The 23795-nt window shown below is 43.8% G+C and overlaps 1 protein-coding gene across 1 annotated transcript in view; it reads left to right on the top strand.

The window, feature by feature from the left end:
- PANX1 (pannexin 1) overlaps nt 1-20587 on the top strand; it is a 35400-nt gene extending 14813 nt beyond the window's left edge. The window contains exons 2-5 of the mRNA XM_087721104.1: nt 9609-9751; nt 13583-13803; nt 18554-19224; nt 20199-20587. Coding sequence (XP_087577230.1) covers nt 9609-9751; nt 13583-13803; nt 18554-19224; nt 20199-20287 — 1124 coding nt within the window. The 3' untranslated portion in view covers nt 20288-20587. The remainder of the gene's footprint in view (nt 1-9608; nt 9752-13582; nt 13804-18553; nt 19225-20198) is intronic.
- The last annotated feature ends 3208 nt before the right edge of the window (nt 20588-23795 follow it).

A 23795-nucleotide genomic window follows, 5' to 3' on the forward strand; every position in this document is an offset into this window, starting at 1 on the left:
TCTTATTCCTCAGAGGATGTAGTTGACTCTATTAGTCAATCTCTTCTGGGAATTATGTCTATGGAGATTCTCAGTCATCCAGGTCTTGCTTGTCCCAAACGTGCTTTTTCAAGAAGCAACTTGGCTTTCTGGTTTTTCTTTTTGAAGACGTTTTGTTTCTCATCCATTTGGGGAATTAGTTTATCAGTTTTATACCCAAGAGAGCAGGGGGTGTCAAACTCACAGGTTGGATTCATTACATGCTGGCTCTGCCCCTGCCTGGTTTAGCAAAGCGGGGGGGAGTCCCTATATGTCACGCGACACTGCCATAACTACATGGGTTTGACACCCCTGCCATAGAGGGTTTTTTATTGTTTACCATATAACAACAACAACAACAACAACAACAACAGAGTTGGAAGGGACCTTGGAGGTCTTCTAGTCCAATCCCCTGCTTAGGCAGGAAACCTATACCATTTCAGACAAATGGTTATCCAACATATTCTTAAAAACTTCCAATGTTGGAGCATTCAGAACTTCTAGAGGCAAGTTGTTCCACTGATTCTAACTGTCAAGAAATTTCTCATCAGTTCTAAGTTGCTTCTCTTCTTGATTAGTTTCCACCCATCACTTCTTGTCCTACCCTTGGGTGTTTTGGAGAATAGCTTGACTCCCTCTTCTTTGTGACAACCCCTGAGATATTGGAAGACTGCTCTCCTGTCTCCCCTAGTCCTTCTTTCTATTAAACTAGACATACCCAGTTCCTGCAACCGTTCTTCATATGTTTTAGCCTCCAGTCCCCTAATAATCTTTGTTGCTCTTCTCTGCACTCTTTCTTGAGTCTCCACATTGCTACACACTTCTACATTGTGGCAACCAAAACTAAATGCAGTATTCCAAGTGTGGCCTTACCAAGGCCTTACAAAGTGGCATTGACACTTCACGAGATCTTGATTCTGTCCCTCTGTTGATGCAGCTATTTCTATGATAGATGTATAGATGTCTTGCAAATTGGCATTGGCTTAGACGTCAGTAGAGCTGATCAAACATGATAGAGAAAGTCATGGAAGGAGTATAGCTTGATGTTACGAATGGTACCATATGGTTCTCCAGATGTTTCTCAACACTTCTCCTATTAAGTGTTAGGAGCTCCTAAGAATTGCAATTCAGTGACAACAGGAAGCTTGTATGTTGGACACAGTTTGACTGAGGTCATGCAACATCTTAAACAGGATTAACAAAGCACAGTTGCTGTGTGTCACATAACACATTCTGGCCAAAGAAGTCAACAAAGGTTTGACTCTAGTGGAGTGGCTCACACAACATGCTGGGTGGTCCTCCTGGACTCACGATTCCTGCCCGGTGAGCAAGTGATTCTTGTGGCTACTAGTGTCTTTGCCAAGTTTCATCTTGTGCACCAGAATAAGCTGGCTCTGCTTACAGTCATTCATGCCCTAGTCACCTTCTGATTGGACTGTTGCAAGGCACTCTATATTGGGCTGCCCTTGAAGAGTATCTGTCAGCACCTCTCCATTTAATAATTAGGAAAGAAGACCACGAGATTTCATTTGTAGAAAATCAAATGTACTTTTACTAATTAAAAATGGCTAAAGAGCGGTTGCATAGCAAAGTCTGGTTAATTAGGCGCGAAAGCAGTTGATATATAGAATAGCCCATTCCACTCCCCCCTGGCATCATAGGCCTAGTCCAATCATAAGTCCTTCAAGTGTCAGGTGTGAGATAACTTCAAAAGACATCACGAAGATGGAATGTCGGTGCCGTTAATCCAGGCGGGAAACATCCACACATGCGTAGTACGTCCATCCAAAGATCTCCAGAATCTTCCTCCAGCACAATAATTAACCCCACCCAAATAATATGCCCTCCCTCCCCGTTTCAATGGCAGCTGAAGCAACAGCAAAGCAGAAGCTGACAGTATCCAGACATGTCTGATGGCACAGAATGCAATGGCCTGAGCATTAGGAGTTGTCAAAGACTCCACATGTCTTCTTTGGTTTTTGGGGCCTGGTATAAATGCTCAAGATGTCCCGCCCCTTTATATTTTCATTTTAGTCCTTAAGAGGCAGCACAGCTTGGAAAATTTGGAAGGGAGGAAGAGAGTTAAAACAGCTGCTCCCTCGTGATTCCCAGAGTATATCTATAGTGATGCAAATAGTTGGTTTAATTTGGCAAGATTCTGTCTGTAGGTGAGAAACAATAAAGGAAATTGCTCAGAAGTAACTCCACATGTTTTTCTTGGCTCTTGGGGCCTGGCATAAATGTGTAATGTGTCCTGCCCATTTATATTTTCATTTTAGTGCTCATTTTCATGACATCTTTGAAATTACTCTGTCATCAAATTTCCTGATTTCTGATTCAATCTCTGAGCAAGATCTTTAAGCATTTATTCTTCTTTTGCATGATGGGTGACTAGAAGCTGGTCATATCTGTAGGTTCCACATGTCATGTTGTATCACAGAGGATGTTAGTGTGATATACTAATTGTGATAGGCTCCGTACGTCATGTTGTATCATAGAGAATATTAATATGAGTTACTGATTGTGATATATATCCCATTAGGCAAACTATAGCCACCACATACACATTTCTAAGAGGCTTCTGGTTGATGTTTGGTTGACCATTATCAGATCATAATTCTTCTTCAGTTGGTTCTGCTTGGTTGACATCTGTGGACTCTCTGAAAATGCAAATTTCTATACGTGAGAAGAGCCAAAACTGGCAATAATGAATTGTCAGTCAGTAGCTGGTGTCAGAGTTCCAAGTGGTTCCACCACAAATCCGCGAAGCCCTTATCTGCGGAGACATAAGCGCGAAGACTAATTCACGCCGTTCGAAGCGCTAAGGAAAAACGCGACCCTACCGCGATGACATAATCGCGGAGGGCAAATCTGCGCATTCCCAAGCACTCAGTACCCTAAACCTAACCCTAAACCTAACCCTAAACCTAAACCTAAACCTAACCCTAAACCTAACCCTAAACCTAACCCTAAACCTAACCCTAAAACAAACCCCTAAACCTAATCCTAACCCTTACCTTAATTGAAATCGGCTTTCTGCCGCGGCGCTGTTTTAAAGCGCCCTTCTGTTGCTGCGCTGTTGTCGCGGCAGTGATGACGCACGGTGATGACGTCGCGGCTTTAGCGACACGATTTTATCACCGCTATTTTGACGAGCGCGGTTTTGTCGTGCCACGGTTCCAAGTAACATCCCTAACAAAAGAAGACTCTGAGGCTTGAAGTTCCTCAAAATTCCATTTTATTAGAAATGTCATATTGGCACATCTGAAAGTTTCCAGGTTTTCCCCACTGAAGTGAAAGTTCAAGTCCCTGCACCCACATGTCCGTCACATGGCCCAATCAGGCAATGTCCAAAACTGGAGATGCCTCCCAGTCACGCCACTCCATCTGCAAGGCAAAGTGTCCTTGACTCTCTGAGAAAGCAATGTTATTTTGACTATATATCTCCCATACTCCATATAACCCCCTCTCCCGGTTTTCCATACATTAAATGTGGCAGGTCTGAAGGCCCAATGCAAAACATGACTTCCAGGCGTGATAGCTGGTTTTGGTAGATGGGCAGAAACTCCCTCTACCCCTTGTATTAAACTATACAGGAAGTCCTCAACTTACTTATACTTCTGATGCCCCCCCCCAAAAAGCAACTGTGACCTGACTTCAAAGTTTCCAACATCTGGCCTCCTGCCCTGAGGTCACATGACCACATTTCAGGCGCTCGGCAATTCCGTTTCATTTTTTTTCAGTGGTTTGCAGCATCCTACAGTCATGTGACCACAATTTACAACTTTTTTTTTTGAAATTTGCATTTACTGGCCCACAAATGAACAATGGGCTCTCCTAACAACCACTGTGAAAAAATCACATGGTGATATGTTTTACGACTGTTACAATTACAATTGAAATTACGGCTCAATTATGGCTGTACTTTTGAGGACTATATCTGCTGTGGTTTGTTTATATTTGCTTGGTGTAATGCAACTTATAACAGTTTGTTTAGTGACCGTTCGAAGTTTACAGCGGCACTGAAAAAAAGTGATTCATTGATGTTTCTTAAGACCTCTGCAGCATCCCCATCATCATGTGCTCCAAATTCAGATGCTCAGCAGTGGGTTCATACTTAGCCGAGGTGGCGCAGTGGTTAAATGCAGCACTGCAGGCTACTTCATCTGACTGCAGTTCTGCAGTTCGGCTGTTCAAATCTCACCGGCTCAGGGTTGACTCAGCCTTCCATCCTTCCGAGGTGGGTAAAATGAGGACCCGGATTGTTGTTGGGGGCAATATGCTGACTCTGTAAACCTCTTAGAGAGGGCTGAAAGCCCTATGAAGCGGTATATAAGTCTAACTGCTATTGCTATTGCTATTGCTATTATGACAGTGGCAGCATCCCAGGGTCATGTGATCTCCTTTTTCTGCGACCTTCTGACAAGCAGAGTCAATGGGGAAGCCAGACTCACTTAATAACCGGGTTGCCAACTTAACCACTGCAGTGATTCGCTTAACAACGGTGTCAGGAAAAGTTCTAAAATGGAGCGAAACTCACTTAACAAACATCTCACTGAGCAACATAAATTTTGGGGTTAGTTGTGGTCGTACATTGAGTTATATGTGAACAAGGTGACCAACTACCATATTTTTTTGGACTATAAGACGCACCGGAGTGTAAGACGTACCAAATTTTTAAGACGTAAATTTTTTTAAAAAGTTTTTGCCCCAGCCCCCAGGTGTTTGCAAAAAAATGGTGTGTGCAGAGGGTTTGGGAGGCCCTTAGAGTGCTCCTGAGGGCTGGGGAGGGCAAAAACACCCCTGTTTTTGTGAAAAATGGGCCCATTTTCACTCATTTTTGCCCTCCTCAGCCACCAGGAGCACTCTGCAGACACCCCCCACATCCCATTTGCATAGGGCCGGGGTTTCAGGAAGCCAAAAATGCTGTATTCAGTGTATAAGATGCATCCAGATTTTCACCCTCTTTTTTGGGGGGGGGGAAAGGTGTGTCTTATACTCCGAAAAATACGGTATATATACTATGTGAGGACATCGCTGTCTTGGTGGCAGCCTCCTTTTAACTTTTCTTTATTCTGTGTTGATTATGACAAGTGATGTCGTTTAGCAAAAGGAACAGATGCCCGGAGGCAACATCAAAAGATCTGAGGTGAAAACAGTGTGCCATAATGCTTATGCGCACTGTTTAAGATAAACTCCCGCCTTCGGGTGTGGTGAGGACACCATCCCACTGGACACACAGAAGAAAGAGTCAGTAACCAGTTCAGTAAGATTGTATGACTCCACCTGTGTGGCTAACCTAAGAGCGTAGCCTGCCTCTTTCTAGGATGAAGTAACTGCACAAACACCTTAATGACCAAGGTAATTGCCTAGAATTAGCCATGACAGCATCTTCCTGCTTTAGGGACCAAGTCATCCCTCCCTTTGTGAAACTCCTATGGGACTGGTGCGTGAGGTAGAAAAGAATTTAAAAAAATAGTTCTGGAGAAGGAAAAATATTGATTAACTGATGATTCCCCTTCTTTCATTTTAGGACAGAGTAGAGTAGAGTAGTGTAGTGTATAGTATAGTAGTGTATATATAGAATAGTAGTATAGTATAGTATAGTGCAGTGTATAGTAGTGTATAGTATAGAATAGAATAGAATAGAATTCCTTATTGGCCAAGTGTGATTGGACACACAAGGAATTTGTCATGGATGCATATGTTCCCAGGCTACATAAAGTAAAATAAAATAGAATACATTCATCAAGAATCATAAGACACGTTTCTTATGTCATAAGATATAAACGAGACTGGAAAAAATGGATTGACTGTATACAAAATAAATACGGGACCAAGAAATTCCAGTTAGCCTATGCTTAAGATCAGAAATGATTTAAATTGTTTAAAGTTAGGTCAGCAAGAAGAAGCTAAGGTCAATGTAGAATGTCATTAATTTCTTTATTTCTTTTTTTCAACAGATTTTAGACTGTGTTTGTTAAAAATCCATACCGTGTACGGGTTCTGGGAAGTCGGGGGGGGGAGGAGGAGGGGGATTGGGGGGAGGGTGGAGGGAGGGAGGGGTATGCATTAGGCTAGACAAGAATTTGGTGGTAAACTAGAATTATTTTGACATACAAAAAATTGTACTTTGATGTCTTACTGATTGAGGAATGATGAAATGTTTGTTTTAAAAGAAATAAAACTTTTGAATACCAAAAAAAAAAGAATCATAAGACACAAATTATACTAAGAAACAAATAAAATGATATAGAATTTAAAGATACAAGCAACATGGTTATAGTCATAAGTGAGAAGAGATAGGTACTAGGAAGGATGAGAAGACTAATAGAAGAGGCCATCCGAATAGCAGTTCCGTGCCCTTCCGCACACTGGAGCTGACAAATACAGTCTTAGCAGGTAATATGTCAGTATAGTGGGAATTAGTTGTTTAGCTGAGTGATGGCATTTGGGGGGGGGGACCTGTCCTTGTGTCTAGTCGTTCTTGTGTGCAGTGCCCTAGCGCCCCTGGTGTGCAGTTGTTCTGGTGTGCAGTGCTCTATAGCGTAGCTTAGTAGGTAATATGACAGCGTTGTAGGAATTAGCAGAGTGATGGCATTTGGGGGGGGGACTGTCTTTGTGTTTAGTTGTTCTGGTGTGCAGAGCCCTATAGCGTCGTTTTGAGGGTAGAAGTTGAAACAATTTATGTCCAGGATGTGAGGGGTCTGTAGATATTTTCACAGCCCTTTTTTTGACTCATGCAGTATAAAAAGTCTTCAATGGAAGGCAGGTTGGTAGCAATTATTGTTCTTTCTGTAATTCTAATTATCCATTGAAGTCTGTGTCTTTCTTGTTTGGTTGCAGAGCCAAACCAGACATACTTTCCATAGTCAATGCAGTAATAAGCTGAAGAGGATAATCTGATCACTGTATTAATTGATGAATTCTTGAGCCATCTTGGACATATTTGCTCAGAAGCCAGCCGTACTAAATTCATGGGGATTAATTCTTCAGCAAACCAGCGAACTGACTAACCCACCTATTTGTTGGTAGGCTCGCATTCCCCCCTCTCCCCAATCTTCCTCCCTTTGCAATTCATGCAAGGTTAACTCAACAGAGAAGACTCAATCCAAATAGCAACTGGCATTGCATTTATTAAAGCAAAAAAGGAAATCTGAAGGAAAAGAGGGAGCATGGGGTGGGGGGGCATCAGAAACAGAGGAAGAGAGGAGGAAGAGCGGGTACGATGCTGCAGCTTTAAACAGAATGATAGAGTTGGAAGGGAAGGGACCAATGACTGCACTTGACTCGTCACTTACTCTGCTGCCGCTGAGTTACAGGAAGAATGAGCGGCCTCTACTATGAGGCAAGAGAACTGCATGCCTCACCTACGCGGGATTTTTTGATTTGATTTGATTATATTTATATGCTGCCCTTTTCCCCCGAAGGGGACTCAGGGCAGCTCACAATTCAAATCAGGGAAGGGGGGTACAGACAGAAAATAAAAAGACTAAACATAACAATACATAATTTAAAAACACACAACAGTCATACCATTCGAGATGGGGGCAACAGCTCTTTAGCCCCAGGCCTGTCGGAACAGCCAGGTTTTAAGGGCTTTGCGGAAGGCCTGGAGGGTGGTGAGGGTTCGAATCTCCACGGGGAGTTCGTTCCAGAGGGTCGGAGCAGCCACAGAGAAGGCTCTCCTCCGGGTAGTCGCCAGTCGGCACTGGCTGGTGGATGGAATTCGGAGGAGGCCTAATCTGTGGGATCTAATCGGTCTAGTGGAGGTGATTGGCAGCAGGCGGTCTCTCAAGTACCCAGGTCCAATACCATGAAGGGCTTTATAAGTGACGACTAGCGCCTTGAAGCGTATCCGGAGACCAATAGGCCAATTTTTGACTTTTAAGCCTCTGCTTAACTCTGCTCGAGTGATCACAAAACACTAAAAAGTCAGACTAGATGAGGCATGCAGTTCTCCTGCCTCATAGTAGAGGGCGCTTTTTAGGGGCTTTTTTAAACAGGTAAGCAGAGTCCTCCACCGTGAGGCAGCAGCAAGCTCAGCCTCACCTCAGCTCTCGCCTTTTTCCTTTTACATTTTTTTTCTTTTCATGATGAGAGCGGTGAGGCTCTGCCTCACTTGCCTCACCTGACTGCACGCCACTGGTTGTACATAACCCCATTGCAGAAAGATAAAAAGAAAGGGCACCTTCTTTTGCAACATCGGTTGAGCTGAATGCAGCTACAAAAGTAATTCACACGACTCTAAAATTATATCTGCATATTATTAGGTAGCAACCCAGATGCAATCTTGGAAGGCTGGAGCCTTACATGTGCAAGATTGCAGTGGTGTTTTTCTTACTCCAGACTTCTCCCTAATAGAGCAGGACAGCCTCTGCGCATTTGGCATCTCGTATATTTAATTCTTGGACTGCTGCCTAGAATGACAGCACAACTTTTGTAGCTCATTTCTATCCCTCTCCCCCCCCCTCCCTTCTCTCTCCTTTCTCCACCCTGCTGAGTTTTTGGAAGAAAAGAACCCCTGGGTCCATGCCATGTTGACGAGGTCTCTTTTAACCCTCTGTGGTCTCAGACAAAAAAGTCACTGTTGCTCACTGTTGATCAATCCACGGCCAATTTGATTATAGTGTGACGGTTGTCTTGGCGATACAAAGCAGCTCATGTGATGCCTGAATCAGTCTTTGGAATTACATTTGCAACTGATCTTCTAAACTTTCTTTGTTTCTCACGGGTAATAATATATAATATTCCTCCCTCCCTTGGCTGTTTACTGCAATTTAAATTGCAGGCTTCGATTTTGTGGTTTTGATCTTTACATTAAATGGAAGTTCTCTGGTACATAAGCAGATCTGCCTGTATGGATGCAGCCAACACTTGTAAACAAGTCACCTAGACCTAATCCACATATCAAAACCCAAAAATCTGCAAACACATATAGAGTTAAATTAAAATTTTCCCAGCAAAACTGTGTGCTCACAAGAATACATGCACACACACACACACACACACACACACATCCGCACACCTCAACAAATAGACAGTTCCACAACACAATCAACCCCCTCTATAAAAGTTTGCCACTGTACCCCATTTCTCTGCAATCTACCCCAAAAAACTGATGGCTCTATTTGATTCTGTTGCATATATGCATTATTCTTAATATTTCTTCTGTGTTTTCTGACCTTTTTTTTTTGGCAATGTCTTGTGCTTTGATGTGAGAGGGACATAGTGAGAGGGACACGGTGGCTCAGATGCTAAGATGCTGAGCTTGTCGATCAGAAAGGTCAGCAGTTCGGCGGTTCGAATCCCTAGTGCCACATAATGGAGTGAGCGTTCATTACCTGTCCCAGCTTCTGCCAACCTAGAAGTTTGAAAGCATATAAAAATAGGGACCACCTTTGGTGGGAAGGTAACAGCATCCTGTGCACCTTCGGCGTTTAGTCATGCCGGCCACATGACCATGGAGACATCTTCATGAGCGTTGTCTCTTCTGCTTTGAAACGGAGATGAGCACCGCCCCCTAGAGTCAGGAACGACTAGCACGCATATGCAAGGGGAATTTTACCTTTACCTGCTTTGTTTCGTAGGTACCCAGATGAGCTGTTTTTCTCCAAGTGCATTTTCTTGGCGTCAGGCTGCTTACGTGGATTCCTATTGCTGGGCTGCAGTTCAACAGAAGCAGCTGTCTCAGAGTGCATCAGGAGGCCACCTTCCCCTGTGGCTTCATAAGGTTTGAATAACCACATAATTCTCTGTTTCATTTCTCTCTTTTTGACTCTTCTCATTTTAAACCCAATTCTGAGAAGTCTAAGGATACAAACACACTTTATTCTGTGCTGGCTAGAGAATTCTGAGAGTTGAAGTCCACACATCTTGAAGTTATCAAGCTTGGGAAATAATGCTCTACCACGTATTAATTCCCCACGAAGGCATGTACTAGAATAGAATAGAATAGAATAGAATAGAATAGAATTCTTTATTGGCCAAATGTGGTTGGACATACAAGGAATTTGTCTTTGGTGCAGATGCTCTCAGTGTACAGAAACAGACAAGATTCATTCATCACAAATCATAAGGTACAACACTTCTGTTCCATTGGTTGTGTGCTCTCACTGTCAGAAAATTTCTCCTTATTTCCAGGCTGAATCTCTCCTTGGTCAGTTTCCATCCATTATTCCTTGTCTGGCCTTCAGGTGCTTTGGAAAATAGCTTGAGTCCCTCCTCTCTGTGACAGCCCCTCAACTATTGGAAGAGTGTTATCATGTCTCTCCTGATCCTTCTCTTCACTAGACTAGCCATGCCCAGTTCCTGTAACAGTTCATTAGCCTCCAGTCCCCTAATTATCTTTGTGGCTCTTCCCTGAACATTTTCTAGAGCCGGGATGGGGAACCTATGGCATGCGTGCCACAGGTGCCATGCAGAGCCATTTGTCAGGGCACGTGAGGCATTGTCCTGTCAGCTGGCCAGCGCGCAGGGTGGAGGGAGAAAAGTGCCCCCCCGGAGGCCCTCCGGAGGTTTCAGGAGCTCCCCTGAAGCCTCTTGAAGGTCCCTGAAGCCTCTGGAGGGCCTCTGGGGGAGGGGAGGCTTTTTTCGCCCTCCCCAGGCTCCTATAAAGCCTCTGCAGCCTGGGGAGGGTGAAAAAAGCATGCAAAAAATGGGGGGAGTGCTTCTCATGCCCGCATGCTCATTGGGGTGGGGGGGGTTGCACATTTCATTATGGGTACGGCACACCCACACACGATCCCCCTGCTTTCCCCCCCCCTTATGGCACGTGAGCCAAAAAAGGTTCACCATCGCTGTTCTAGAGTGTCATTGTCTGTTTTGTATCGTGGTGACCAGAACAGCATGCAGCATTCCAAGCAGAGCCTCACTAGTTAACTTTAAAAATTATAGCTGTCCTATGGAATTATACCCAGAAAGTTGGCTATTGACCACTGCAGCTCTCAAAAGTAGCACTGTTATGTGGTTGCAACAAGGAGCACCATGTTTATTCAGCCATCTGTATTCTAGACGGTTTTCATTTCTGAACACCCTTCAAAGGTAGCCCCATGTAGAACGCATTGTAACAGTCCAACCTACCATGGTTTCCCCAAAATAAGACAGGGTCTTATGTTCTTCTGACCCCCGAAATATGAGCTTGGCCTTATATTCGGAGAGGTCTTATTATTTTTGAGGTGCAGGGGGCAGAAAGCGTGATCACCGCATGGCTGCTGCTGTGTTGCACTATTTTCCGGGAGGACTTATTTTAGCACACGCGCTCAAAAGCCTGATTGGGCTTATTATCCTGGGAGATCTTATTTTCTGGGAAACAGGGTAGAGTAAGGCACAAATGACTGCAAACAAAGCTCCCCGATCCAGAAGATGTTTCAGCTCTTTAAATATAAATATTTAAAGCTACTTTCCTGAACCACATCCACTCAAGATTGCTGAGGGCCGCAAAACAATAATTCAGTGCAGGCGAAAAGGAGAGAAAGAAGGGAGTGCTATTTAACACCAGCTTTTGTTCCTGATGCAGGGCAAGATAAAGAAATAACCAAATGTCAACTCAATATTAATGCTTACCTAGAAGGATGTCTGTCAAGCACATTTTCCTGATCTAGCAATTCTAGAGGAATTAGACTGCAACTCCTGTAATTCAATGTCTTTCTAGGATAATTATATACACAAGATGCCAAGTTGCATAAGTTGACAAGATTCCAATTTCCTAACAGATAATATACTTTTTAATACATGCTAACTATAAGCTTCGCCTCTAAAAACTAACCACATTATATGCAGAGGTAGTATTCAGCCGGTTTGGACCGGACCAATTTGCCTGAACTGATAGCGCTGAACTGACCTGCCCACCCACCCCTGCTCTGAAATGTCCTATGTAGCCTTCTTTTTGACACCGCACACATGCATGCAGGCCGCCCACGTGAGCAAAGCACATGCATGGAGGAGTTCACACATGCGCGGAAGGCGCATGCACGACATGAGTGTGCACACATGCGTGGCACAACAAAACCGCGCTCGACTAAAGTGCGCCTGATTAAACCGTGTCGCTGACGTTATCAATAGAGCGACAACAGCGAACGCGGAGAAAGAAGGGCGCTTTAAATAGCGCCTTGAAAACAAACCGATTCAAGTTAAGGTAAGGGTTAGGTTTAGGGTTAGGTTTAGGGTTAGCTTTAGGGTTAGGTTAAGGGTTAGGGTTAGGTTAAGGGTTAGGGTTAGGTTTAGGGTTAGGTTAAGGGTTAGGGTTAGGGTTAGGTTAAGGGTTAGGTTTAGGGTTAGGTTTAGGATTAAGTTTAGGGGGGTTAGGTTTAGGTTTAGGGGTTAATTTTAGGTTTAGCATTTACAGCGTGCTTCTGTCTCCGCGCTGTTGTCGCCCTGTGATGACGTCAGCTACACGGTTTCGTCGAGCGCACTTTAGTCAAACGCAGTTTTGTGGTGGAACCGCACACGTGCACTCACAGTTGTGAACCAGTGGTAAACCCAAGTAAATCCCACTGCTGATTAGATTCATTTGATACTTACACAGAGTCCTTTACTTATGACTGATCACTTAACAACCATTCAAAGTTAGGATGGATTCCCCCAAAATGTACTTAGGACCCAGTTCTGAAGTTCCAATGGCCCTTCCTGCCCTGCAGTCACATGACTGCATTTCAGCCGCTCATAAATTGACCCGACTTTATGGCTGTTTGCCGCATCCTGCAGTCCCATAATCATTTTCTTCTGGATTTTGGCAAAAACACCTTTTTTTTTTTGGAGTAAAAATCTATCTAAAGATAATTTTCTATTTAAGATTAATAATTAATACATTAATAATTTAGGAGCTGCAGTTTATTCAGCATGAAATGGAGCTTAGTTATGTAGTATGGGGACATAGTGGCTCAGTGGCTAAGATGCTGAGCTTGTCGATCAGAAAGGTCGGCAGTTCGGCGATTCGAAACCCTAGCACTGCGTAATGGAGTGAGCTCCTGTTTCTTGTCCCAGCTTCTGCCAACCTAGCAGTTCGAAAGCATGCAAAAATGCAAGTAGAAAAATTGGGACCACCCTTGGTGGGAAGGTAACAGTGTTCTGTCAGTCTTTGGTGTTTAGTCATGCCAGCCACATGACCACGGAGACGTCTTTGGACAGCGCTGGCTCTTTGGCTTTGAAACGAAGATGAGCACCGCCCCCTAGAGTCAGGAACGACTAGCACATATGTCCGAGGGCAACTTTTACCTTTAACTATGTAGCATGAGGCTGTATTTTGGGACTGTCAGTGAGTCAACAGCAGGTCAGAGAAGGAGCCGCCGTAGGACAAAGATGACAGCTGCTCTTCAAAAACTGTGATTTAGGTGATCAAGGTGATTTAAATCAAGCCTTTTTACTAGTGACTTAAATCATGATTTAAATTACATCGATTTAAATCAAATCCTCCCTGGTACATTCTCACCTGTAAGATGCCTGAACATTTGGAGTTTCTTCTGTCATCTGCCGGTGAATGACTGCAAATAAAATGACTTGATTTGCGCCAGCCTGAATTTGAGCCCTGGTTGAAGTTTCTTTCTGTCCTGATTTCCTCCTTCAGTTTTTCCCGTACATCCTTCTGCTCCTCGCCATCTTGCTGTACCTGCCATGGCTCTTTTGGCGCTTCACCGCAGCCCCCCACCTTTCTTCAGATCTGAAATTCATCTTGGAAGAACTTGACAAGGCTTATAACCGAGCCATCAAAGCGGCCAACAGTTGCCGGAACTGCGATGCCAGAGACGCAGCCACCTCCCCGCCTGCCATCGAAAATATTGCACAGAGGTAAGTAACATCTCTATCTGCTGTTCCCATTTCCCCTTTTCTTCCCATTTCCCTTCACCCACCGTGTTCTCCTCTGCTGGAGGTCAGGTTTATCATCACACAGACTGCTTAGACTTGTGCTTCAAGGAGGGTGGAGGAGCTGAGCAGGTCTTGCAATAGCCTGACAAGGGAAGCATGATTTTTTTTGGAAGAAATGCATAAAAGTGGCGTCATCTAGAACAGGTCTCCAACCTTGGCAACTTTAAGACCTGTGGACTTCAACTCCCAGAATTCCTGAGCGGTGGCTCAGTGGCTAAGACGCTGAGCTTGTCAATCAGAAAGGTCAGCGGTTCGAATCCCTAGCTCCACATAATGGAGTGAGCTCCTGTTACTTAGCCCAGCTTCTGCCAACCTAGCAATATGCAATAGCAGTAGACTTATATACCGCTTCATAGGCCTTTCAGGCCTCTCTAAGCGATTTACAGAGAGTCAGCATATTGCCCCCATCAATCTGGGTCCTCATTTTACCCACCTCGGAAGGATGGAAGGCTGAGTCAACCCTGAGCCGGTGAGATTTGAACCGCTGACCTGCTGATCTAGCAGTAGCCTGCAGTGCTGCATTTAACCACTGCGCCACCTTAGCAGTTCGAAAGCATGTAAAAATGCAAGTAGAAAAATAGGGACCACCTTTGGTGGGAAGGTAACAGCTCTCTGTGCGCCTTTGGCGTTTAGTCATGCCGGCCACATGACCACAGAGACATCTTCGGACAGCGCTGGCTCTTTGGCTTTGAAACAGGGATGAGCACTGCCTCCTAGAGTCAGGAATGACTAGCACATATGTGCAAGGGAATGTTTACCTAGAGTCGTTTTGAGAGTTGACACGTCTTACTTTAGATATGAAATAGAAAGCTTAGAACAGTGATGCTCAACCTTGGCAAGTTTTTAGGTGGGTGGACTTCAACATGGCTGAAGTCCATCCATCTTAAACTGGCCAAGGAATGAGAAGAGTTGCTGCCTCAGTGTGACTCCTGTGCATTTACTTCAGTTAATTCCCTAATGGGCCATGGCTGTTCATTGTGCATTTGATAAATATTCATGTTCAATCTTCCCTTTCAAAACACCCCCTCCCTATTCATTTGGAGGATGTCCACAGGTGAGAATAAGAAGGAGTGATTAATGTTCTGTCACCTAATCAAATTAAATCCAAGGCAGCTGACGGCAGAATGTTAACTATTTATGAGTAGTCCTCATCTTATAAAAGTGTAAGGCATCATAAATGAGTTGGAATTTCTGATGGCATGAAATTGTGGCGGGCGTGCCGTGGCAGATTCTCAGAAATTAAACATATTTGTTTCAGTTAAACTGATGTCGCTGTGTCTTTTGATTTGAAACCAGTCCTGTACTATACGGGTAGTCCTCAACTTATGACCACAATTGTGGCGACCACAAAGTGAATCTGGCTTCCCCCACTGACTTTGTCAGAAGGCCACATGACCTTGGGGCACTGCAGCCGTCATAAATACATGCCAGTTGCCAAGCGCCTGAATTTTGATCATGTGACTATGCGGATGGTACAGTAGTCGGAGATGTGAAAAATGGTTGTGTCACTTTTATCAGTGCCGATGTACTGTATTTTTCGGAGTATAAGACTCACCTTTTTTCCTCAAAAAAGAGGCTGAAAATCTGGGTGCATCTTATACACTGAATACAGCATTTTTGCCTCCTGAAACCCCGCCCCCTTCACCAAAATGGCCGTGCAGAGCCTTTAGGAGGCTTTCAGAGTGCTCCTGGGGGCTGGGGAGGGCAGAAATGAGCAAAAGACAGGCTATTTTTTGCTCAATTTTGCCCCCCCCAGCTCCCAGGAGCACTCTATAAGCTTCCTAAAGGCTATCCATGCCCTTTTTTTGGCAAAAAACAGGCCTGTTTTTTTGCTCATTCCCCCCCCCCCCCGGAGCACTCTACAAGCCTCCTAAGGGCTATTCATGCCCTTAAAAAAAAAAACAGGCCCGTTTGCGCGAAAAACGGGTCGTTTTGGGGAGGTTTGCAGAGTGCAAAAACTTTTTTTTTTTAATTTGCCTCTTCAAAACCTTGGTGCGTCTTATACTCCGAAAAATACGCTAATTTTGAACAGTCACTAAATGAATAGTTGTAAGTTGAGGACTACCTATACCATGGATCCTCAAATTCTGGCCCATGGGCCGGCCAATGCAAAGTGTCTGGCTGCAGAGTGGCAGGATTCAGCCCCGCCCCTCGCCCCGCCCCTCACCATCAGCCTTATCTTCCAGCGAGCATCCACTCCGGCAGCACCTCTGGTTAGTTATTTCACCGGTTGAGCTGCACTTCTGATCACACCCCTGCTGCCGAAGGTAAGGCCGAAGGGTGCTGGGGAGGACCAACGGACTGAGGGAGGATCTCGCCAGTGCAGCCACGTCATCCAGGGCCGGTGGGTGAGTAGGGAAGGGGCTGATGCTGGCTTGAAAAGCAGCTGCCAGCTTATAAAGTAGTGCTTTAAAAGTTTTTAAAAAGACTTTAAAAACAGCCTTTCTGGATGTTTTTCACAGCCATTTGATCCAGGGCCAGTGGGTTTATAGTTTATAGTAGTTTATTTATATGCCGCCCTTTTCCCTGGGGGGACTCAGGGCGGCTTACAATTTGAAGGAGGGGAAAACAAACAAATTAACACATAAGACAGTACATCCTTAAAAGCACAACATTCATACAATTCGGGTGGGTTACGGTCTTTAACCCCAGGCCTGACGGGATAGCCAGATTTTAAGGGCTGTGCGGAAGGTCTGGAGGGTGGTGAGGGTACGAATCTCCACGGGGAGATCGTTCCATAGGGTCAGAGCTGCCACCGAGAAGGCTCTCCTCCGCGTGGTTGCCAGTCGACATTGACCGGCAGATGGAACTCGGAGGAGGCCTAATCTATGGGATCTAATTGGTCAGGTGGAGGTAATTGGCAGTAGGCGGTCTCTCAAGTACCCAGATCCACTACCATGAAGGGCTGAGTGGGTGAGTAGGAAGGGGCAAGTACAGCAGGGACAAAGACAAAATGGACTGCTAAATTGGCCACGCCCACCCAGTCACATGACCACCTGGCCACGCCCATCCAGCTGGTCCAACCCCCCCAAGGGACCGTGAATCGGCCCGCTGTTTAAAAAGTTTGAGTACCCCTGACCTATACAATAGTTCTCAAGCTTGATGAGTATAGAAGCATTCTTCTGAGCCTTTTCTTTTGCATTGCCAATAGTCCTCAAAGTTACAACCTATCTGAAACAGGGGAGTTATGGCCCAATTTTGAAGTTCTAGGAGTTGGGCCCACTCTCAATCGCATGGTTACTTTTGGGACACTCAGCCAAATGGTAACATGTACAGCTGTTTGTTGCATTCCACCGTCACAGGGTCTCTATTTATCGAACGTAGAATAATAAGAGTTGGAAGGGGCCTCCGAGGTCTTCTAGTCCAACCCCCTGCTCGATCAGGAGACCCTATATAATTTCAGACAAATGGTTGTCCAGTCTCTCTTTGAAAGCCTTCAGTCATGGAGGACCCACATTCCATTGGTTAATTGCTCTCACCCTTAGATCTTAAATTTCTGCTTCGTTCTGGATTGCTTCTCTCTCTGGTTAGTTTTCAACCATTGCTTCTTGTGCCTTCAGATGCTTTGGAAAAGAGTTTCACACACATACACACACATCTTTGTAGGAGCCCCTCAAATATTGGAGTTCTGCTATCATGTCTCCCCTGGTCCTTCTTTTCATTAAACTAGACATACCCGGTTCCTGCAACCGTTCTTCATATGTTTTAGCCTCCAGTCCCCTAATCATCTTTGTTGCTCTTCTCTGCACTCTTTCTAGAGTCTCTGCATCTTTTCTTGTATTGTGGCGTGCAAAACTATGCCATAGTGGACAGTGGGTTCACTTAGCTGCTACTTCATTCATTTAAACAACTGCCGTATTCGTTTTATGACTACTGCAAAAAGGACATAAAATCAGGTTGGTCCCATGACCAACCCATTTTGTAACTATGGCAGCACCACAACCATAAGGGGCTGGCTCCATGACAGTCATATGTTGAGGCTTACCTGTATTGTTTTAATCATGTTTAAAAGATTTAATGATTTAAATGACTCTAGAAAGAGTGCAGAGAAGAGCAACAAAGAGGATTAGGGGCCTGGAAGCCAAAACATATGAAGGACGGCTGCAGGAACTGGGTATGTCTAGTTTAATGAAAAGAAGGACTAGGGGAGACATGATAGCAGTGTTCCAATATCTCAGGGGTTGCCACAAAGAAGAGGGAGTCAAGCTATTCTCCAAGGCACCTGAGGGCAGAACAAGAAGCAATGGGTGGAAACTAATCAAGGAGAGAAGCAGTCAAGAACTAAGGAGAACTTTCCTGACAGAACAATTAATCAGTGGAACAACTTGCCTCCAGAAGTTGTGGCTGCTCCAACACTGGAAATTTTTAAGAAGAGATTGGATAACCATTTGTCTGAAATGGTATAGGGTTTCCTGCCTAAGCAGGGGGCTGGACTAGAAGACCTTCAATGTCCCTTCCAACTCTGTTATTCTATATTCTAAATTTTGGAGAATTGCTAATTATTCCCAACTTTAATTTATTTTGGAGTGTTGAAAAATACATTGAAATAGGAGGTAGAAGAAAATAGGTCCCTGGGAATGTTGAGGTATTGGATACGGAGTAATTTCTAAAGCAAGTGAAATCCTGATATAACATTCCTGGAAATTGGCCTTTTTCCCCTTGTATTTTCCAGTTTATGGGAGATCTCCGACAGCCACTTTAAGTACCCTATTGTGGAACAATATCTGAAGACAAAGAAAGGCTCCAAGAACTTAATCATCAAATACATTATTTGCCGTTTGCTAACCTTGATCATCATCCTCTTTGCTTGCCTCTTCCTGGGTTATTATATCAGCCTGTCCTCCCTGACTGATGAGTTCATTTGCAACGTCAAAACCGGGATACTAAAAAACGACACGAACATCCCGGAGCGATTTCAGTGCAAAATGATTGCCGTCGGGGTCTTCCAGCTGCTGAGTTATATCAATTTCATCGTGTACGTGCTGATCACGCCGCTGGTGATCTACGCCTTCTTCGTCCCCCTCAGGCAGAGCTCAGATATCCTCCAGGTCTACGAGCTTCTGCCGACGTTTGATGTCCTCAAAGTCAAGGCGAAACACTACAACGACATGAGCCTCTACCTGCTCTTTCTGGAGGAAAACGTGAGCGAGCTGAAATCCTATAAGTGCCTCAAAGTTCTGGAGAGCCTCAAAGGCAGCGGGGAGAGGTTTGATGCCATGCAACTCCTGAGGAACCTGGGCTCCATTAAAATGGACGCCATGGACGCCAAGCCAAACACCACCCACAAGGAGAATAGGAAAAAAACGGAAGTGGAAATGTCCAATGATGCAGCAGAATTGAAAGGTAGCATTATCTCCCTCTGCTTTTATTTCCCCCTCCCCCCTTCGTTTAGGTAGGTCAGTGATGGGGTACCTGTGACCCATGGTGACATTTTAACTGTTGTTTAACTGTTTATTTCATTTGTATGCCGCCCTTTTCCCCGGAGGGGGACTCAGGGCGGCTCACAGCTCAAAACAAGGGAAGAGGGGGATACAAACAATTTGACAAACAACACAAAACAATACATAATTTAAAAGCGCAACAATCATACCATTCGAGATAGGGGCACGGTTCTTTAGCCCCAGGCCTGTCGGAACAGCCAGGTTTTAAGGGCTTTGCGGAAGGCCTGGAGGGTGGTGAGGGTGCGAATCTCCACGGGGAGTTCGCTCCAGAGGGTCGGAGCAGCCACAGAGAAGGCTCTCCTCCGGGTAGTCGCCAGTCGACACTGGCCAGCGGATGGAATTCGGAGGAGGCCCAGTCTGTGGGATCTAATCGGTCTGGTGGAGGTAATTTTGGTGACACGCTAGCAATTACCAACACCTGACCCCCAGGGCTGCTGTTCAGGGTGGCCTAGATTGGGGAGAGGAGTTAGAAAGACAATGGTTTCTCTTTTGTTTGGGGCCTAGGGAGGAGGGGATGAGATGCCAGCAGAGTCTAGTTAGGCATTTTCCAAATTTTTGCATGCCAAGACCAAAAGGTTTGCTGTTGCTGAGGTAGGTTGTACAATTAGTGGAACAGCTTGCCTCCAGAAGTTGTGAATGCTCCAACACTGGAAGTTTTAAAGAAGATGTTGGATGGCCATTTGTCTAAAGTGGTGTAGGATTTCTTGCCTAAGCAGGGGGTTGGACTAGAAGACCTCCAAGGTCCCTTCCAACTCTGTTATTCTATACTATTCTAGTCACGCTTATAGAGCTCTGAAATAAAATAAAAGCAGGTTATTCTATGAAAGTGCTTTAATTTAAAGGACTGTAACAAGTTTCTTCCTGGCCTTTCCACAGATCTGTCGGAGCCAAAATTGCCTGACGATACTGAAGGGACAAGTAAAGACGGCAAGATTCGCCAGAGACTTCTAGATTCTTCTTGCTGATGGGTTCAGCCTGTGGTTGATAGGTGCTGAAAGCCATTTTGAGCAGCTGAGGCCTCAAGCCATCTCTATTACACCACATGATTGCCTTCCCACTGAGTTTACAAGGACCCGGGACAGAAAGGCGAATAATTGTTTGAAAATAATTGAGCTGTCTGTGTTTACATGTCTACAGTTTACATGAATATTATGCCTAGAGATACACTGACGAGGTGAACTATGTCAATTCTCATTAAGAATTGGGAAGGCTGAAGTACTGAACTTGAGAGAAAAGAAGTAAAATAAAAATATTTCAGATTGGTTTCATAGATGTGCAGACATCAGTTCCACATTATTCAGTATCTTCAGCCGTAACGGAGTAACAAATGAACAAAAATCAACACAACAGTTGGCAACGTAATAGTGACACTACAAATACTCATCATGTAAGTAAGTCAAGTATTATATTCTTTAGTCTATACCACTTTGGATAAAACTATGGAAGCAAACAAGTAGTTCTGTGGATAAAGTGTTAATTATACCTTTCACTTGTGCCTGTCTTCCATGAGATTTTACAGTTCGGAGATGGAGAATTGGTGACTATCTACAGATAGATGAACACCTATTATCCCTCTCATTAATCCTATTGTTGCCACAGCTGGACGTGGTGCTTTCAACAACCTTTGAGATTCCAGTGCTTCTATGCAACAAGGAATACAGTATATTCTGTTAATACCACCAGTTATAGAACTACCTTAAAAGTTAGTAGCTTCAGGATAGTGAAATGGAATACCAAAAAAAAAAAAAATTGGAAACACTTCCTTGAATCTTATCTGTCTGGTTGTCCTACTTCATGGCTGTATGTGTACTGCTATATACACAAAAACCAAAATATTAAGCAACTAGTACTGGTAGGAGAATGTTTGAAACTTTTGAACCAAGACGTGTTGAGAGTGGCCTACACAAATAGAAAATTACAAGTTTTGGATACCTCGCCACTCTAAAAAAGACTTTAAACTCTCTACAAGGTAGGTTGATTTTTACAAGTAAACCTAGAAAAAAAGGTTCTTTCAATTGCTTATGGAGACCAACTTATGCATCAGCAAAATATTGAATGAAATATATCGAAGGTAGAAGTCTCCTTAACTCTTAATAAATTCACCAGTGCAGTTTTCTTCACAGGTTGGAAGTAGTTTACTAGTGTCCCTTCGGATGTTTTTCCAAGTCCTAGATCAAGTACACAACTATGCGATTATTATTATTTTTTGTGCAAACTTACAGGAGCAACTAACCAGCTGCAACTCTGCTTAGCAATTTCAAGATCAGTTCTGTATTATCATATCTTGTAGCCATATAGGAGAGATGGTTCCAAATTTAAGATGGTCCCTTACACTCTTCTATAATAAAAGGAAGGCTCTGTTACTACATGTTCATCTATTCCAAGATGATTTAATGTTTTAAGGATAAATTAAGGACAAAACTTTTCAGATAAATACTGTATAATGCAATTCCTCCTTTATTACAACCTTATAAAGGAGCTGCGACAGAGGTATTTTGGATAAGTTCTTCAGCTAGGTTCTTTGGTGTTGAAAAAAGCTTTTAAAAAGACAGGATTGTCCATCCATCTCTGAAAAAGATACTTCAGTGTTGTTCTAACCCATGCTTCCTAAAACAGCAAGAAACAGAGTCTGGGTCCCGGCAAAACCTCTTTTATTTACACGACTGTGAATTCCTTTCATTCACTGTCAGCAGGGCTTAGCAAATAGACTTTCAAAGGAATATTGATCGACACAAACCTTATCTCGCTTGGCAAGCTGCCAGATAACTAGTTTCCAAATGCAGGGCAAGGCAAAACTTGGCACAGAGTCTCTTAAAGTCACAGATAGAATTGCCACTCTTGAAACAACTGAATGAATTGTTTCCTGCAAAAGCCCACTCCCCCTTCAGTCCTCTTTTCTTTCCTTGGGAGGGCCCAATCACCTCCAAGATGTGGCTTTACTCCTAAGTCGACCCTGCTTTCTAAGTTGTTCTTGCCTTCTGGCAGCTATGCACACACTGGGAACAGGCTGCAGCTGTTCCTCTGCCTCACGGCTGTCTAGCTCCTTCTCTGACTCTGATGCAGCGCCCTCGTCTGAGCTTTCCTCAGCCCCCAGGACTGGCTCAGGTTCCTCCCCAATCTCCCCATTGTCTAACTGCTGGCCACTGGTGGGCCATAACAAGTGTGCTTCTCAACACATTTTGTAAAAACAGCCTTAAATATCACCTTTCTTTATTGGAAAGATTTTGTCCAACTTTCTCACTCTGTTTGAATGCAATTTTTCCCCTTTCACCCCAAGGACTGGATTCCAATAAAGGAATAATTCTGAAGCGCCCATGCAGATGATGGGTGATGTGGATTATTTGAGACTTCCAAAGAACTTTAAAATCATCCAAAAATCCATATCCCATTTTTTTGGAGGCTGCCATTCTAAGGAGGCAGCAAATGATAGACAATTCATCGTGTGATTTCAGTTCAAGGACAAATCATGGAAAACTTAGCAGAAGAATTGCAAACCGAAAAGTCCACATATTCATTATCTCAGGCTCTGGGTAACTCCTCAAACCAGGAGTCACCTTGTACTTCTGCATTTCTTCTCAGAGAAATAATATCAAAAATTGTAACTGGCGCAAAACTAAACGTGAACGGTACAAAATCATAGCCACCTCCACATCTGTGCAGAAATAACCACAAGGACTAAGCTTGAAATCATAGATTGCATCTTGGATGTAATCCAGCATAAGGAGGAATACTCACAAGTAACAATTACCAGGAACAAGTAGGAAATTATTGGCAAAGAATTTTTTTTAAAAAACTGAGCTCTTTTATCAAGGCTGCCAGTAACTAGATTTCAAAGAATTGTGAAGTTTCAAGAAAGTATTCTGGGGAAAAAAAGTTACTGGTGGCTCTTTGTAGTCCTTTCAAATCGATTGATTTTATAAGAATTGGACGGAAATCTTATCATAACAATAAAACCAACTCTGCTAGTTGTACAGCATTCAGCGACGATCTTAATTAAAAACTGAAAATAAAGGAAAATACACAATGTCTTCGCATTTCCTCTTGTATGTAATATAAAATGGAAGCAACTGTAAACAGTTTTGCAGGGGGATCTAGATTTGACTCCTGTTCCTGTATATTGTTTAAGAAGTCTTAAGGCTGTATCTGCCTAAAGTGAAGCTCGGCTTACAGGATTGACCTAGATAAGACTAAAAGTTCAGTTATGTCATTTTATTTGTTCCTGCATGATGGGGTTATGTTCGTTTTGGCAAAGTAGCTTCGCATGGAATTACCTGCAGGATGATAGGTAAGATGTGAGTAATTACTTGGGAGCAAATACTGTGGTAATCATAATGTAACTGTGTAGGTAGTACGGCTGTAATAAAATTGTTATTTAATACCAAGATGTTTCCAATGCTTCATTCTGACTGCCTCGACACACAACTGCTCCCACAATTATTATTTTCTTCAATATAAATCAACAACTAAGACGTT

The sequence above is a fragment of the Thamnophis sirtalis genome, unplaced genomic scaffold (genome assembly GCF_051295495.1).
Source record: "Thamnophis sirtalis isolate CommonGarterSnake01/CBP01778 unplaced genomic scaffold, rThaSir2_p1.2 scaffold_8, whole genome shotgun sequence".
Taxonomy (NCBI): Eukaryota; Metazoa; Chordata; class Lepidosauria; order Squamata; family Natricidae; genus Thamnophis; species Thamnophis sirtalis.